Source organism: Solanum lycopersicum, chromosome 7 (assembly GCF_036512215.1).
Source record: "Solanum lycopersicum chromosome 7, SLM_r2.1".
Lineage (NCBI taxonomy): Eukaryota > Viridiplantae > Streptophyta > Magnoliopsida > Solanales > Solanaceae > Solanum > Solanum lycopersicum.
The window spans coordinates 4571925-4588069 of NC_090806.1; the positions used below are offsets into that span (position 1 = coordinate 4571925).

General features: G+C 27.6%; 1 protein-coding gene across 1 annotated transcript; it reads right to left on the reverse strand.

Moving 5' to 3' along the window:
* Window positions 1-9916: 9916 nt before the first annotated feature.
* LOC101248405 (UDP-glycosyltransferase 75C1-like) lies at window positions 9917-11600 on the reverse strand. The gene has a single exon (XM_004242733.4). The coding sequence runs from the start codon at window positions 11479-11481 to the stop codon at window positions 10081-10083; it is 1401 nt and encodes a 466-aa protein (XP_004242781.2). The 5' UTR covers window positions 11482-11600; the 3' UTR covers window positions 9917-10080.
* Window positions 11601-16145: the final 4545 nt, after the last annotated feature.

A 16145-nucleotide genomic window follows, 5' to 3' on the forward strand; every position in this document is an offset into this window, starting at 1 on the left:
GTCTAAGATACACATAAATATTCTAAAGTTAAACAAGTACATACGCTTATTTTACGTGATAACTCACATGAAATACACTCAAACTGATTTATACTATTTCATTTAAGGCACATATTATCATGTGAAATGTGTATATATCTATTTACCAATTAGATTGAATATATTATTATGGCCAAATATATACGCAGGTTCCTAAAGTTGTTCGCGCTTTTCCCCCAGTTACCTCAACTAACCAAGATTCCTATTAAATCCTTTAACCCCCTATAATTTGATCCTTTTAAATATTCTTGGCTGATGTGGAGCCAAACGTGATCTCACGTCCTTTAAGTGCGTGCAGACTCTTTAAAAGCGCTGATGTGGATCTTGAACCACCCACCAACTATCTTCTTCCCCCTTTTAACCCTAATTTCTCCCATTCTTCCATTTTTTCTCCTCTTTTGTTTCTCTTCATCATTATTTCTCCTATTTAGCTCATTATATTATATCTCTTTTTCATTGATTTCTTCTTAATCATCAAGTTCCAATGTAAGAATTTCACTTTTATCACTTTAAATCTAAGAATTTCATCACTTTAATCACTTTAAAATTTAAGAATTTCACTTTAATCACTTTAATCCACTCGAAATCACTTTAAAATCTAAGAATTTCAGCTGTAAAAGTCATTAAAAGGGAGAGATTCTTAGGGTTTTCTAGTTTAGAAACGGGTTAGAAGTGATTTGGGGGGAAATTGATTTTTAGGTTTGATGACTTAATATGTGGCACTGACGTGTAATTGGGTTGGAGTGTATTGGTCAAAATTTTCACGTGGGGAAGGTTCATCTCACGCGCCTAATTACCAAAAATAATTTATTGAATTTTAGCTCCACATCAGCCAAGAATATTTAAAATGATCAAATTATAAGGGGTTAAAGGATTTAATAGGAATCTTGGTTAGTTAAGGTATCTGGGGAAAAAACGCGAACAACTTTAGGGACCTGCGTATGTATTTGGCCTATTATTATTGTTATCCATAAAATATTATATTTAATATAAAGTCTGAATGTGGTTAAATTTTAAATAATATTAGAATTTTTGTCATGTTTTAAAACAACTAACATAAAATTGAGTATTGCTGCAATTCACCCAGCTAAGTTGTCGGCGTTTCCCGTCGTTATTTCATTTTTGTGGGCCCCACACGTCATGTGAATGTGGGACCCACAAATGTAACACGTCATACTCTGTGAAATGTACTTTAACGGTCCAAATTTGTCCAGTCACGTGACAGACACTGATGACGTGTCCTGGCAAAACTGAGAGCGGTGTATGAAGGTTGCGGATTACGGTATAAAGGTTAGAAGGTAATTGATTTTTCTCGGTTTTTTCTCTTGTGAGTTTGGTAGCATCGAGTCTAATATTGTAGTATTGTTTTGATATCTGTTATTAGTATTGATGTCTATTATGTTTTAGCTATCGCATTTTTTCGATGTTGTTATTGCTTTGTATTCAGTGTCGTAGGATTGTTTTGGAATTAATACCATTATTGATGTCTATTTTGTTTTAGCCGCCACATTATTTCGTCGTTAATGTACTGCTTTCCTTGTCATTTTGACTTTTTTTTTCACTGTCGTACTTTTCTTTTTATTATTATTTTGATTTACTATTCTAAAGTCAAATGTCATTTCAAAATAGTCTTTCTACCTCGTACTACATACTCTTAGGAGTTAAAAATACTGCATGTGTACATTTTATTCTCTCTAGATTTACACGTCAGATTGCCTGGGTAAGTTATTATACATAGGTGGATGTTTGTATCTTCGATTCGATTTTATCAAGCTTCAATTCAACTCTACAATTTTGTAATCAAAACTCAAACTAATTCGATTTAATTTTTTTAATTTCTCGATATTTATATCCACCCGTAATTGTAGGCGGCTTTAACTTTAATTTGTTTTGGCCCAATAGATGGAACCCACAAGAATTTTTTCTTGTTTGGAAGTGGAGGAGCCCATGGGCTTAATTTAACGGTGAGTTACAAGAGTGTTTGTCAATTTCAAGATGTGCCTATCAATACTAGAAATTGACATTAGCACTTGTATAATTTAACTATTTTTTGTTCATGCTTTGTGGCTACATGGTAAATTTAGTGAACATATTTTGTGCAAATAAGATCATTTAAGATTGTTGTTTAAGCCATTGCACTTGTTTAATGGACTTGTACAAAAGTAGTTCTGGTATCGAGGGTAAAGCTAGAATATCAGGTACAAGTTGATCAGTCGAATTTATAGAGCTAGAATATCAGGTAACAAGTTGATCAGTCAAATTTATAAATAACAACTTATAACGATTATACAAATATATATCACCGATGAATTCGTATAAATAACCCCCGATAAGGTCCGATAGACTAGTAGGTTTACCACCTTTTGCATTTGTCTTAGTCGGTACGTACTACACATTTAAAAGAATAAAAAAACAATTAAATTATGCCTTTACAAGCATGCTTTAGTTCAATTTTTAAAGATTTGTCTACGTTCACAAGTTATGTCGATGAGGCATGACTTTTATGCAATATTCATTTTATCTATTTTTAAACTGTCCATAAATTTTACATGTGTCGTTTAATTGTTCGCAAAGTCTTTTTAAACTGATAAAAGTTGATTTTTTTTTATTATTATTATTAATCTACCTATTTTTGTTAAAAAAATTTCACTTGTCTAGTTAGATTGCATTGTTCTATTGATAATAACTCTTATTTGGACTAATAAAATTTTGCAATATCTCAATTCTATCTATCTTATTCAAGTCTTTTAAGTCATTATTAGATATTTGCCCTAAATTCAGGGGCGGACCCACATGGTGTCCGCCGGGTGCTCGAGCACCTATTAACTTCGTTACGAAATATATATATCTATGTAGAAATCGATAGGTATTTATATAAAATTAACATAGAGCACCTAATAAATAAATCATATAGTTGGCCCAATGGTTTTAGGATGGGTACTTAAGACTCTTTTATGTTGTTGTACCAAAGTTCGAATCTCATTATTAACACATAACCTTAAAATCTTAGATCCGTCACTGCCTAAATTTATTTTCTTTGAATAATAATGAACTTGGTTTATATTTTTGTTAGGAATGTTTTTTTTTTTTTAAGCTATCACTACATTTTCTAAAATTGAAATGAAAAAAAATTCATAATGAAGTGGCAAATTTGTGGTCCAACTATAAATTTTTTTTGTATTTTTCTTTTGCAGCCATAATTGGAGTTTTCTTGAATGGTATAGGATTGAAACTATGTGTCTCTGGTTTTTTGATTTGATTTTGTATTATTCGATTTCAGTTTTTCAACATAATGTAATAATATATTCTTAATTTATAATCACATTTTCATTATTTCAAAATAGTAGGCCAATGGTCAAAATACCATAGTTGCCAATTTCAATTTGCACCACACAAAACAAAAGAAACAAGTTCAATGTATAGAACCATAAGATTGTTGTGGGTATATATATAGTTCATGAACTTAAATATTTTGTTTTTATTTGATGATACTTCTTTATGGACAACTTTTAAGAGAAGAATACATGAAAATTCTTCAAAGTTTTGTGATAATAAATTTGTGTGAATAAAATTATAATACAAGGGACATGTCAAATATTAGCCTCAAGATAATATATATGTAGCCCATCTTTTTGATTTGCCAATAAAAAAATTTCATTACCTTGAATTCTCCAATTAATGTAGAGTAAATTTTAATTATGGGACCTAATACATGTGCCTATTAGTATTATTATTACCTTTTGTTGTAACTTGTAAGAGATTTGAATTGGTATATTTTTGGGAATGTAAAATAAATCCAAGATAATTACATAGATACACTTTAGTTGGTAATATTACGTAATTTATCAAATTTTGATTCTTCCATATATATATGTATATATGTGATCAAATTTAGGTATAATTTATTATAGATACATTGTATCCAAGTAGATTTACATGTATATACATAGAAAATCTCGTTCGCCTCTCTACCATCTCGCTCACCATTCTCTTATGTATATGAGATACATAAAAATCTCGCTCCCTCGCCTCTCTCCCTATTATCTTTATGTATCTGATAACAAAAATATCTTTATTTATGTAAAGATACGTCTACATTCTTAATCAGTGGTAAAATACATAATATTTTGAATGTATATATAATAATAATATATTTGATTATGAAGTATGTCTAATTATGTAGTTTTTTTCGGAATTATATCTCTTTCGAAAGAAAAAAATAAGTGGCAAATGTGTAGAGGGCCGGGTTGCACACCTATTTCAACAATAAAAGGCCCAATATTGGTTGAGTTGAATTTTGGGCCTGTATATACTGTATTCGTTTGCGCAATGAATACAATCTATATCAATAGTATTTATTCGCGCATTGAATATAGCATGTATCAAGTATATTCACATGACTTGTATTTATTCGTTCTACTGTGTATCAATTTGTATTATTTGGTTTATACTTTTCAAAACTAGGTTTGGATTCATAATGTACTTTGTCAATTTTTGAGTTAATTGTTTGATGATGTGATATACATGCTCCTAATTGTATCATAATGTATATTAGAAGTGATAATGTGGTACAAAGATTTAGTAAACAGCTTGACACTTCACAGTTAACAATTAGCTAGGCACACGTACAGAGCAAGTTAGACATGTTATAAACACCAGAAAATAGTTGAAAATATGATAGTTGAAGTTCAAAATCATATTTGAAGTTTTGAGTTTTTTATCTGAACTATTAGGTGTTAACATTTTGTCAATCTGAACTGTCTAACTATTTATCAAAACACATCTGAACTATTTATCAGTTGTTTCCTTTTCCTACTTGAACTATCACTGTAGTTGAAAATACACTTGAACTATCAGTTGCTTCCTTTTCTTATTTAGACTATCATCGACAGTTGAGATGTATTTTGATAAATAGTTGGTGATAGTTCAAGTAGGAAACGTGATCACCAGATAGCTCAAGTAGAAAACTCGCAAAAACATGATACTTTAGGTGTTTGTTTTTTGTTACCATTATCTCTCAAAGAAAATATATACATACCAACTAATTACCTAACTCAAAGTTGTGCATAAAATACATTAACAAACCAAGATATTGCTCACTAAGTTAGAAAAGAAAAAGGAAAGAATATTGTATTAGAAGATCAACACATTTCAAGGATGATAATACTTTGATCCACATTTGCATTTCCATGAAAGGAGATAATAGCCTTCATCTTCTCTAGATGTTATTGTTTTTAAACCTTTGTTTGTATGTGGAGGAATAACAAGTGTAGCAATGCAAGGTCTGCATCCTTTGCATCTATTAACACACTTTGGTGGACTTGATCCCAACATCACCATTCTCATTTGCTTCCTTTCACTTCTTCCTATAACACACAACAATTTCAATTTCAATCTCTCTTTTTCTTTTTTCGGAGAAATAAGTAGCTCACGAAGAATCTAAAAAAATATATTATATTTGATCTTATGTTCCCGTGCATGAATCATCACGCATTAGGATTAACATATGCTTCTTATTTAGCCATATAAACATTAACTTCTTATAAATTAAATTGTTTTTAAACTGAAAGACGGATCTAAGATTTTAAGTTAGTAACAAAAGGCAGAGTCACTACACCCACTATCATGTTGATGCACTAAGATTCATTTAGTATATATGTAAAGTATAGTTTTTTTTAAAAAAATTAACATTATAAATAGTAGTTCAAGTGGAAAGCAACAACATATAGTAACAAACTATTAAATATTAATTAATAGTGCTGATGGTCAAAAACATTATTTTTTGCGAGCTTTACATCTCAAATATTACGTGTGTCTTTTCTATCTGAACCGTCATTATCTATGTATTAAACACACCTCAAAGCTAATTATTAATTATTCACTTTTTATATTTAAACTATTACCTAGATATCACGTTAATACGTAGATAGTGATAGTTCAGATGAAAAACTAAAATAAATATAAAACTTACAAAATAGTAAACTTAAAAAAAAAAGTGATAATTCAGATATACTTTAAAGGAATGAACTTTCCAATTAGTACCTATCATGAGCAAGCTAGTAGATAAAAAGAAAGATTAAAAACAATCAACATACTCTTTTTCAAATTCAATGAATGGAAAAAAAATTAAAAGAGAGTAAAATTGTTTTACCTGATATAAATGCAAGTAATGTGAAAGAATAGATGAGGATCACAATGATTAGTCCTTTTGAGTAGATATTAATGGTTGAAGCCATCACCCAATCTTGTCACAAATTTTCACAACATGAAAAATAAAAACACAACCCTCTTTCACAAATTGTTGTTGGGAAGAACTTAAAAGTGTCTAACTTTGTATATATCAATATACCTTTAGCTATGGTAGTTCTATAAAGACAAAAAAAAATGGAGCTTTAAAGGGACCCCCAACACCTATCTTAGTAGGGTCAAGGGCCAAAATACAGTGATCTAATTTTATCCTTACCGTTAAAAATAAGTTATTTTTTATCTCTGCCGTTAGTAAATTTAATAAATATACGTCTTCTTGGGTTTTTGTATTAAAATATAAACTTGTAGATGATTTTTTATATTAAAAATTATCATATGAAATTCTTATATCATGATTTTTGGAAAATATGAAATCACATTTCATGATATGAAATTATGAGATGAAATCGACGTAAAATTACATGTTCAAATATTGATTCCATCTTACTATTTTATGTCGTGATATGACATCGCATGGCCAAACACTACGAGAAAAAAAATAAAAAAGAAGGGGCCCACCACAAAGAAATTCTGATTTTTCCTAATTGAGAAAACAGTAATGCCGACTCTATTTATTTTCTGTGTGAATGACAGTAGTGACAATTTGAAGCAACAGGTTCTCAAATTATTGAAGTACAAACACAACTTTATTTTATTTTTTCACCTTATTATTATTATTATTATTATTATTATTATTATAATAATAATAATATCAGCCTTTGGTTGTGGTATTGTCCAATCCCCACTTGTATTCTTTGTTTTATTCCATTTGATTGATGTTTTCTTCTTTTTTTCTTTGCTATCCCTTGGCCATACAAGGACATGACAGTTGACTAAAGATATGAAATACTTATATTTATTAAACTATGGGCTATGGGGTATGATGCAAGAATCCAATACAATTGCACACTTATTCCAATCGATCATCTGAACATATGATAAATATATTTTTTTATATTATTTATACGAGTTTCAAACGTTCGTTATATTTTTACTTTAGTAAATTAAATCACTTAAAATATGTTATTTCTGATCCTATTATATATGTTAGCTTTAATAAATCGTAAAATCTTAGGTGTATTTCAATTTGTGTTGATGTGGATCGTTAAACAATTAGTGTGTCATATTTTATATAACGGCAAAAAAAAATAATTTTAACTTTAGCACGACGAAAGTGTTTCTAATAAGAATATTTTATCATATGTATAGATATTTAATATACGACGAAAGTGTTTCTAATAAGAATATTTTATCGTATGTATAGATATTTAATCGGGAAATGACATAATTTCATTTGTCTGAATGAAATTTAGTTATAAATTTAAAAGCATGTTGATCTGTTTCACATTTCTTTATTTTTTTAGAGAAGTGTCGAAACTCTCTAAATTTGGTGCGGATTATTATTTTCATTCCGAACTATTGATAGTTGTAAAAACATCCCTTTACTTGATTACTTGAACTTAAATATATCTACGATTTTACTAAGTCAGTGAAATAGACCCCTAAACATCTCGTCACGTTTAAGCATGTTTTCAACACTTCTCTTGGATTTTTATTAAGAGCACCATGCTCTACTAAGAGTTTTAAGACCACTTGCTATATCACGTGGCAAATTGGAGGTGTATCTAAATTTAGTGAATCAAGTACGTAAGTATTTATAAAGCTATCAACAACTTCAAGATTAAACTAATTTTTTACTCCAAATTTAAACATATTTTCAATATTTCTATAAAAGACTTCACAAAAGAATACAGTATTTTTGAATGTTGTCTCTTTATTAGTTTTATTGTAATTTCTTTTTATTGTAGTAGTGAAACTGTTTATTCTTTAATCAGATATATCATATTTTGTGGTATGAAAAAATTCTTAGTAAAAAGCGTTTTTTCTTAACAGGATTTTAATCCAATATAAATTTAAAATAATTAAATTTGAATATAAATATCAAATCTCAAATAAAATTAAAAAAATACTAAATTGCAGGTAACTGCAACAGGCTTTCAAAAAGATGCTAAAAATATTCCAACATTTTTGCTTAATAGTTACTACATGACTTATCATGTAAAATAGAAAAAAGCACTTGGATGCAACGGTGGAGACGAGGGATTTTAGATTCCCCTATTAGTTATTTTCACTTTATTCGAAGGGTTGTTACTTATAGTTTCATAATATATAACTTATATTATTTATTATTTTGATAAAAATAATATTTTGAATAAATTATAGATTTTTTAATGTTATATAATATTGTCGTACATTAATAATTAGAAGGACAAATTTATAAGGAGAGTATGATATACAAAGGTAACATATAACTAAAATTTATGATAAGAAATGAAGTATGATTATTAAATTATATAAAGATAAATGATTTTGATGTTTTCTAATAATAATATCAGATGTTTTTTAATATTGATAATACACGTGCGTCGTAATCGAAAATTAATTATCATATTTTTTGTTGAAAAAATAGATTTTAGTGGCAATTTTTAGTTGTCACCAAAAATTAGCGGTGGCTAAAATCAGTGAACATCTTTACTGGAGTTGGGCTTCACTTAAATTTGAAGAAAATGAGTTGATTTGAATTTTTTTTTTTTCAATATATATGACAAAGGATAATCTAATATGAATAGGATTGATTTATTTGTGGCTTAGTTTGCATAGGATTGTTATTTTTATTGTATGACTTAGACTAGGACTCTTACCTGATTTATATGTATAAATATAACGTGTCTTTACTATATGATATAATGAGAAAGTCTTTCTATATATATATATATATATTCTTCTGTCTCTTTTTACTTGTCCACTTTTAAATTGGCACACCTAATAATTAATGATGTAGTGAGTTTATCATTTTACCCTTATTAATTATGAAGTGGTTAAAAATTCTACATTTTTTCAAAGTAATTAGTCATTTAATTGTGGGTATAATACGTAAAAAAAATTATCCTTTCTTGATTTGTCAAAATAGACAAGTAATTAGGAAAAATTATAAAAGAAAAAGTGGACAAATAATTAGGGACGGAGGTAGTATATTATAAGCTAATTGATGATTTAAAGTTTTTTTTTTTATACATGACATTTATATTTCAAATCTAAGCTAATTTGAAATAGATTTGGGTGTTTAAATTTTAAAATAGTTTATTCTTTTGGCAAACTTTTTGATTCACATGCCTGAAATTGCAGCCCATTTTTACCTATAGTTCATTCATTTATGAATGACTAAAGTGCAAACATAAAAAAGATTTTTTAAAAATGTTTAAATAAGTTTGTTAGAATTATTATTTTATATTTGATAAATTGGTGATTAATAGTGTTGTTCTTTATGAGGTATGAAATTTTTATTCTGAAATTTTATTTCGTTTTCAAAAGTATTTAAATCATGTATGATTGAGATGCAAACATATACTAATTAATTAGCAATCAAAAAATATTTATAAAACATATACTAATTAATTAGCAATTCAAAAAATAAATATTTTATACGCTTAAAAGAAAATCTATTGTCATAGATTTATTTCAATATAGTTTAGGACCATTGCATTTTCTCCAATTAGGGCATAGTTTTAGTCAATTGGGTTCAAAGATATAAATATTTAAATAAAAATACAATAAGAAACTATAGAATATATTGCTTACATAAGAAACAATGAAATTTGATAAATAAAAAACTACTTATTACATAACATATAAGCCATGGTTCACTTTTAGAATAAGAAAAGGCTTGCCATTAGCTATTATTACACTTAAATTTTATTATTCTTTAAATTTAAAGAAACATTTATCAAAAGAAATTTAGCTATGACCAAGTAAAATCTCATTAACGTAAGCTTGCATATTCAAATTGGATGAACCATTTTCCTTCATAACTTCCTTATCCAAATCTTTCCATTTTTTGGCATTATTTCTACATTCCTCCCCTTTCATCACAACATCTATGCATCTCTCAAAGTCATCCTTTTCAACAATACCTTCATCATTGACACTAACTCGGACTCCGATCTTCCAAACATCTTGAATGAGTTTAGCATTACAAAGTTGATCATTCCAGAGTGGACATGCCACAATAGGCACACCAGAAGCTAAGCTTTCTAGAGTTGAATTCCACCCGCAGTGAGTCAAGAAACAACCCACAGAAGGGTGATGTAAAACTTCCACTTGTGAGCACCAAGTCACTATTTTCCCTTGCTTTTCTAATTCTTCTTTGCACCTCAACTTTTCCTTGGGGTTTTCTCCCTTTATGCCTTTCCTAATCACCCACAAAAATGGCCTTCCACTTTTTAATAATCCTTGGGCTATTTCCTCCATTAGTTGATTTGATATCTCGGCGTAGCTACCAAATGCTATGTAAATAACAGACTCGTTAGGCTTTTCATCCAACCAATCTATGTAATTTTTTGATATTGATTGTAAATCGGATCCAAAAGAAGTATCAAAACGATCCTTTTCTTCAAGAAAAGTTGAAGGAATGCAAGGACCAACTCCCACCATTGTCACACTATCCTTCAAAGCCTTAAGAGCATCAAATTCTAAAGCATCAAAAGTGTTCACTAATACTCTTGGATTTTCTTCGCTATTCAATAGTTGAATGTGTTCTTTGATAGATTGCGTTGCCCAATCATTATACTTCACATTTGTGAAAACAAAGGAAGGAAAATCGCGAGGATTAAGAGCTAAAGGCAACCCCGGTAGCTCTAGAGATTGATGTTGAGGACAATTTTTGAAAGAATCTGCATAGTCAGTGAAGTAATAATAATAGATATCCAATATTGTGACTGGTTGAATCCAAAAAAGTGTTGATGGGACATTAATGATCTTGGCCACTGACCCGACCCAAGCCATAAGGGTAGTGTAGATAATACGTGTGAAAGCAAGATTCTTTTTTGTAGTATGCTCTGATACCATATTGATCACAAACTCAGAACCATAAGTCTTCAAGGAATTACAAAATAAATGGTACTCATCGAATGATCCCTTAAAACCACCATCGTAGCCATCAGAAAAGGGAGCAAAGCTTAGTCCTTTTATAGTTGGGAGATTAGAGATGCGATTGAAACCTGATAGGCTAGTACAATAGGTAACTTGTACTCCTAAATTGACCAATCTCTTAGCAAATTGAAGGCATGGATTTATGTGACCTAATATTGGATATGACACAAGAAGAACATGACAATTATTCTTCTTCAAGTTCATCATTGCTATTGTGTTATATTCTTTAGGCAAATTGAATGGGCAAGTTGTATTCCTATATTTCCTTGGGTTTTAGGGTTTATATAATGAGATAATTATGGACATGATGATCAAATGACATTAGTAGAGACAAATTAATGTGTTTTTATTCACTTAGTTTATGATTTTTAAAGAGACATAATTATCACCAACTCATGAGATAATGACTCATATACATGTTGATAGATTATATACCTACAACACAAAGTTCTGAAGAAATTAATATGCCAAAACCAAAAAGTTGCATGTTTATTATTATATTTTAATATTTTAAAAGATAGAATGATTGTTTTAAGTGCTTGAATTTGGAATCTTTTCACACAATACCAGATCACTTATGCTAATTGGTTCTATTGGCCTTTTCCTCAACATGTATTATTAATTGAAGAAAAAAAAAAGCAAAAACAAAGGACACAAATAAACAAATTATTCCACGCTCGTTTGATTGAGAACAAGTTATCCCAGGATTAAGAAAAAAAAGCAAAAACAATGCACACAAATAAACAATTATTCCATGCTCGTTTGATTGAGAACAAGTTATCTCAACATTAATTATTTCAGAATTGTTACTCTAACTTTAATGTGGTATAAAATAATACTAAAATCTTAAAATAAGTTATCCTGCGATTTATCTAAACCAAACATAAAATAAATCTATCATAAATTTAATCATAAAATTATTTATTATTTATCCCTCTTATCAAAAGAAATAAAAAAGTAGTGAAATTTAAAAGGCTAAATATAATGTGTTGGAAGACTTTGAAAAAAAGTTAAAGGAATATCTTTGGCTCAACATCTTTAGGTGATATAGATTATAAAATAGCCAATAATGGATAGATTTTGTATATTTTTAAATATAATATACATAATTAATATATAAGTTTTTGTATATTTTAATCATACTAGTAAATAAATTTGATTAAATTATACATATTTGACATGTTTCTTTAAAAGTATATCCGTAATATAATCCAAGAAAGGTGAGTTGGAGCAGATCATTAGAATCCAAAAAGGGATTAGTTAAAGGATCAAGTGGTGTGGCAAATTTCATGTTCGTAAAAAATTTGATAAAATATGTTTCCTTCGCTTTACACGATCAGAGACACAGTTATATTATATTAAGGTTTTATTATATTCCTAAATTTATTTTATAAGTAATTTTCTACTCCTTTTTATCGTATGTGACATTAGTTTGAAAAAAAAAGTCAACCAACATTGGACTCACAAGATAATGCTATGTAGGCTGAAAAGGGGTTATTAAATTATTTATAAAATAAGTTTAGGGGTAATAGGACCTTAGTATAGTATAAGTGTGTCTCTGGAATTTCAGGCATAGGTTGAAGGGGTACTTATGCCTTTTTCCTTTAAAATAACTTAACTCTAATGTAGATATCAGACATCAAGTGACAAACTATATATAAAATAATAAAAAAAACTCATTTTGAGCTTTTGTGGTTGAAATTAAGTTTCAAACTTTCAACAAGTTGGCATAATATTTTGAAATTTGTTAGTTTCTGTATCCTAATTTATATGACTCGTTTTTTTTAAGTAATCTAAAAAGGAATAACATATTTGTATATTTACTAACAATTTAACTTTTAAATGTCTATATTTACTCTTAATAAAATGATTTATAATTATCAAAGATCTTTGACTTGTTTTTTGATACAAATTTTTTAAAAATAAAATTCTTCTTAAATTTGTATTAAATCAAATTATATCATATAAATTTTGGACGAAAAAGTGATAACAAAATATTTGGAAATAATAAAACGAGTGTTAAACTATATTATCCTATCATTCATTTATTATGTGTAGTTATACATAAAGGATGGCTACAAATGTAATTACAAAGTGGCTAAAATAGAAATATATGTTTAATGAAAAAAATTGTAAGTTGGGCTTCGGATAATTTTGGGCCTTCTTCTATGAATTATTATTGGGCTGCACAATATAGGGTGTGTTTGGTACCAAGGAAAACATATGGGAAATTTTTCAAAATGTCAATATTTTAGCATTTAAGAGGGCTCATTAGCAACATTTTCAATATTTAGTAAAAATGTCAAATTTTAGTTTGTTATGTATCCTATTTATGTTTTTATTGTTTGTTTTTATTTAATGAATATAATTATTTAATAACAAAAGGGAGAAAATCAAGGGAGAGAATATTTCAATAAAAGGTAAGGATCCTTAATTTTCTCATAAGTTACATTTTCAAATAAAATTTAAATTTTATTCTTTTTTTCTCTCCAGAATTTTTACCTTTTTAAAATTATATTCATTTCACAATATATTCTATTTATATTTATTATAGTTTTTTATTAGTTTGTATTCATTCCAATAGGTATGCCGAATTTATCTATATAGTCATTTAAGAAATATATTTGTATTTTCATATATTTTTTTCCCTATATAGTTAATTTTTCATCAAATTAATTTTTCATCAAAAATATTGTATGTATTCATTTCAATATGTATTTTATTTGTATTTCTATTTATTCTAGTTTTTATTTAGAATTTTGTATAATAATATATAAAATACAAAATATTAGTATGATGAAAAAGTGAATGAAATATAAATTTAAAAAGAAATAATTGAATATTTGGTGTACTCATTCTTAAATAAAATACATAACTAGTTGACATACCTTTAGAATAAATACAAATTAGAAAAAAATGTCAAATTCATAAACAATGCAACATAATTTTTGAATGAATACAACTGTTAATTGTAAAAATACATACTGACTAAAACAGTATCAAAATTCAATATATACTTTCAAATTTATGAATACAAAAAATAATAAAACTATGAAATAGAAAAATAAATACTAATTGTGGTATATTGACATAACTATAAAAAAAAACATAATACAAAATGAATTAAACATATGAAATACGATTCCAAATCTATGGATACAAAATACAATAAAATAATGAAATACAAAAATACATACGTCATGTAAAACAACAACAAAATTCAATATACACTTCCAAATCTATGAATACAATAAACATCAAAACTATGAAATATACACAATCAAACTCATATAATGTGTTATATTGACATAACTAACACACACACACAAAAAAATAAAATAGAACACAAAATACAATAAATATATGAAATACAAAAATAAATACTAACTATAACACAATAAAAATTCCATATACACTTCCTAACGCATTGTAACATGAATTTTTTTGAATCTTAAAAATTGCTAAACAAATTAAACTAACATGCAAGACACAGAACATGTAAAAAAAAAACCTCTTCTCCAACAAATTGGTCTTCTTCAACTTCATGCTTATGAATTTGTGTGGGATTTTGCACATCGATGGATTTAGGCATTTTTCTCCGTCGTATATCCTCCTTAGAAGCGGAACCTACATTGTTGTTTAATTCTTGAGTGAAAAAAATTAAATGATGGAATATCGGAAGAACTTTGATTATTTTGTCTAATAACTCTAGTAACTCTCTTGAAAACGTCAATTGAAGAGAGAATTATGTAGTCTCAAACCCTAAAAAATATTTTAAGGACAACAACAAAATTAAAGAAAAAAACACTAAAATCAGTTAGTAAATAAATAAGGAATCTGAAAAACATAATACCCAAATCAACTTTAATCTTCAAATCAAATCTTGCAACGAAATTGAATGAGAATAGTAGAAAATATTAATATATTGAATCGAAAATCTGTGGAATTGATTTGGAAGAATGTTAGAGAGAGAAATTAAAAAGAAGAATAACAAAAGAGAGAAAAATCTGGAAATTTGATTCGGAAGAAAGTAAGAGAGAGAAATTGATAAACTTAAGAAAAGAAAGAAAAAAATTAAAATGACATTAATATTTATCCAATTATATAAATATAGGAAAATGTGTAATCTATGAGAGAGAAAGAAAAACTGTAAATAATGAGAGAGAAAATATTAATAATATCATAATAATTATTTATTTTTAAAATAATGACATGTAATGACCCGGAAGGTCATTTTTGGAAATTTTAAATATTAGTGTAACTTGAGTTAATTAATTAATTGTAACAACCCATTTAGTCGGTTTGAGCAGTAAAATTATTTTTGATATATATACTCTCCGATAGATTTAAATGGGTGTTTTGGACTATTCATAATTATAATTATGAAATTAGTGGGGTAATTTTAATAATTTACTTAATTAGTGGTTAAGAAAATAATAGTGAAATAAATAAGTGGGTCACTTTCACCACTCTTATAATAAGTCATATAATAATTAGGTTAGTAAATAATCTACAGATGAAAAAAAAAAGAGTTGCACGATCGTAAGAGTGAGAAGACGACTTCAGGTAACTCTTTCACCATATTTTTTTTCAAGTATTCTAATTTTATATGATTAGTCAATAATCGTTGGTGGATGTGTTGAATAGTCGAAAAGATTAAATAATTGAAAGGTCCAGAGTTCAGAAACGTAAGGATTTATCAAAATTAGGGTGTAATTGGACAATGAATTCAAGGGATGATATGAAGACTTCTGTATATGGTCGATAGGTGGGTATTTTATATTGTAAATCGTTATGGCTAGATTAAATTGCGAATTGAATAGTTAAAGCGTATTGTGATTGGAGGTTAAAGATAAAACCATTAATGATGA

Coding starts and splice junctions, on each gene's coding strand:
- LOC101248405 (XM_004242733.4), bottom strand. CDS start 11,481: ATGATGAACTTGAAGAAGAATAATTGTCATGTTCTTCTTGTGTCATAT.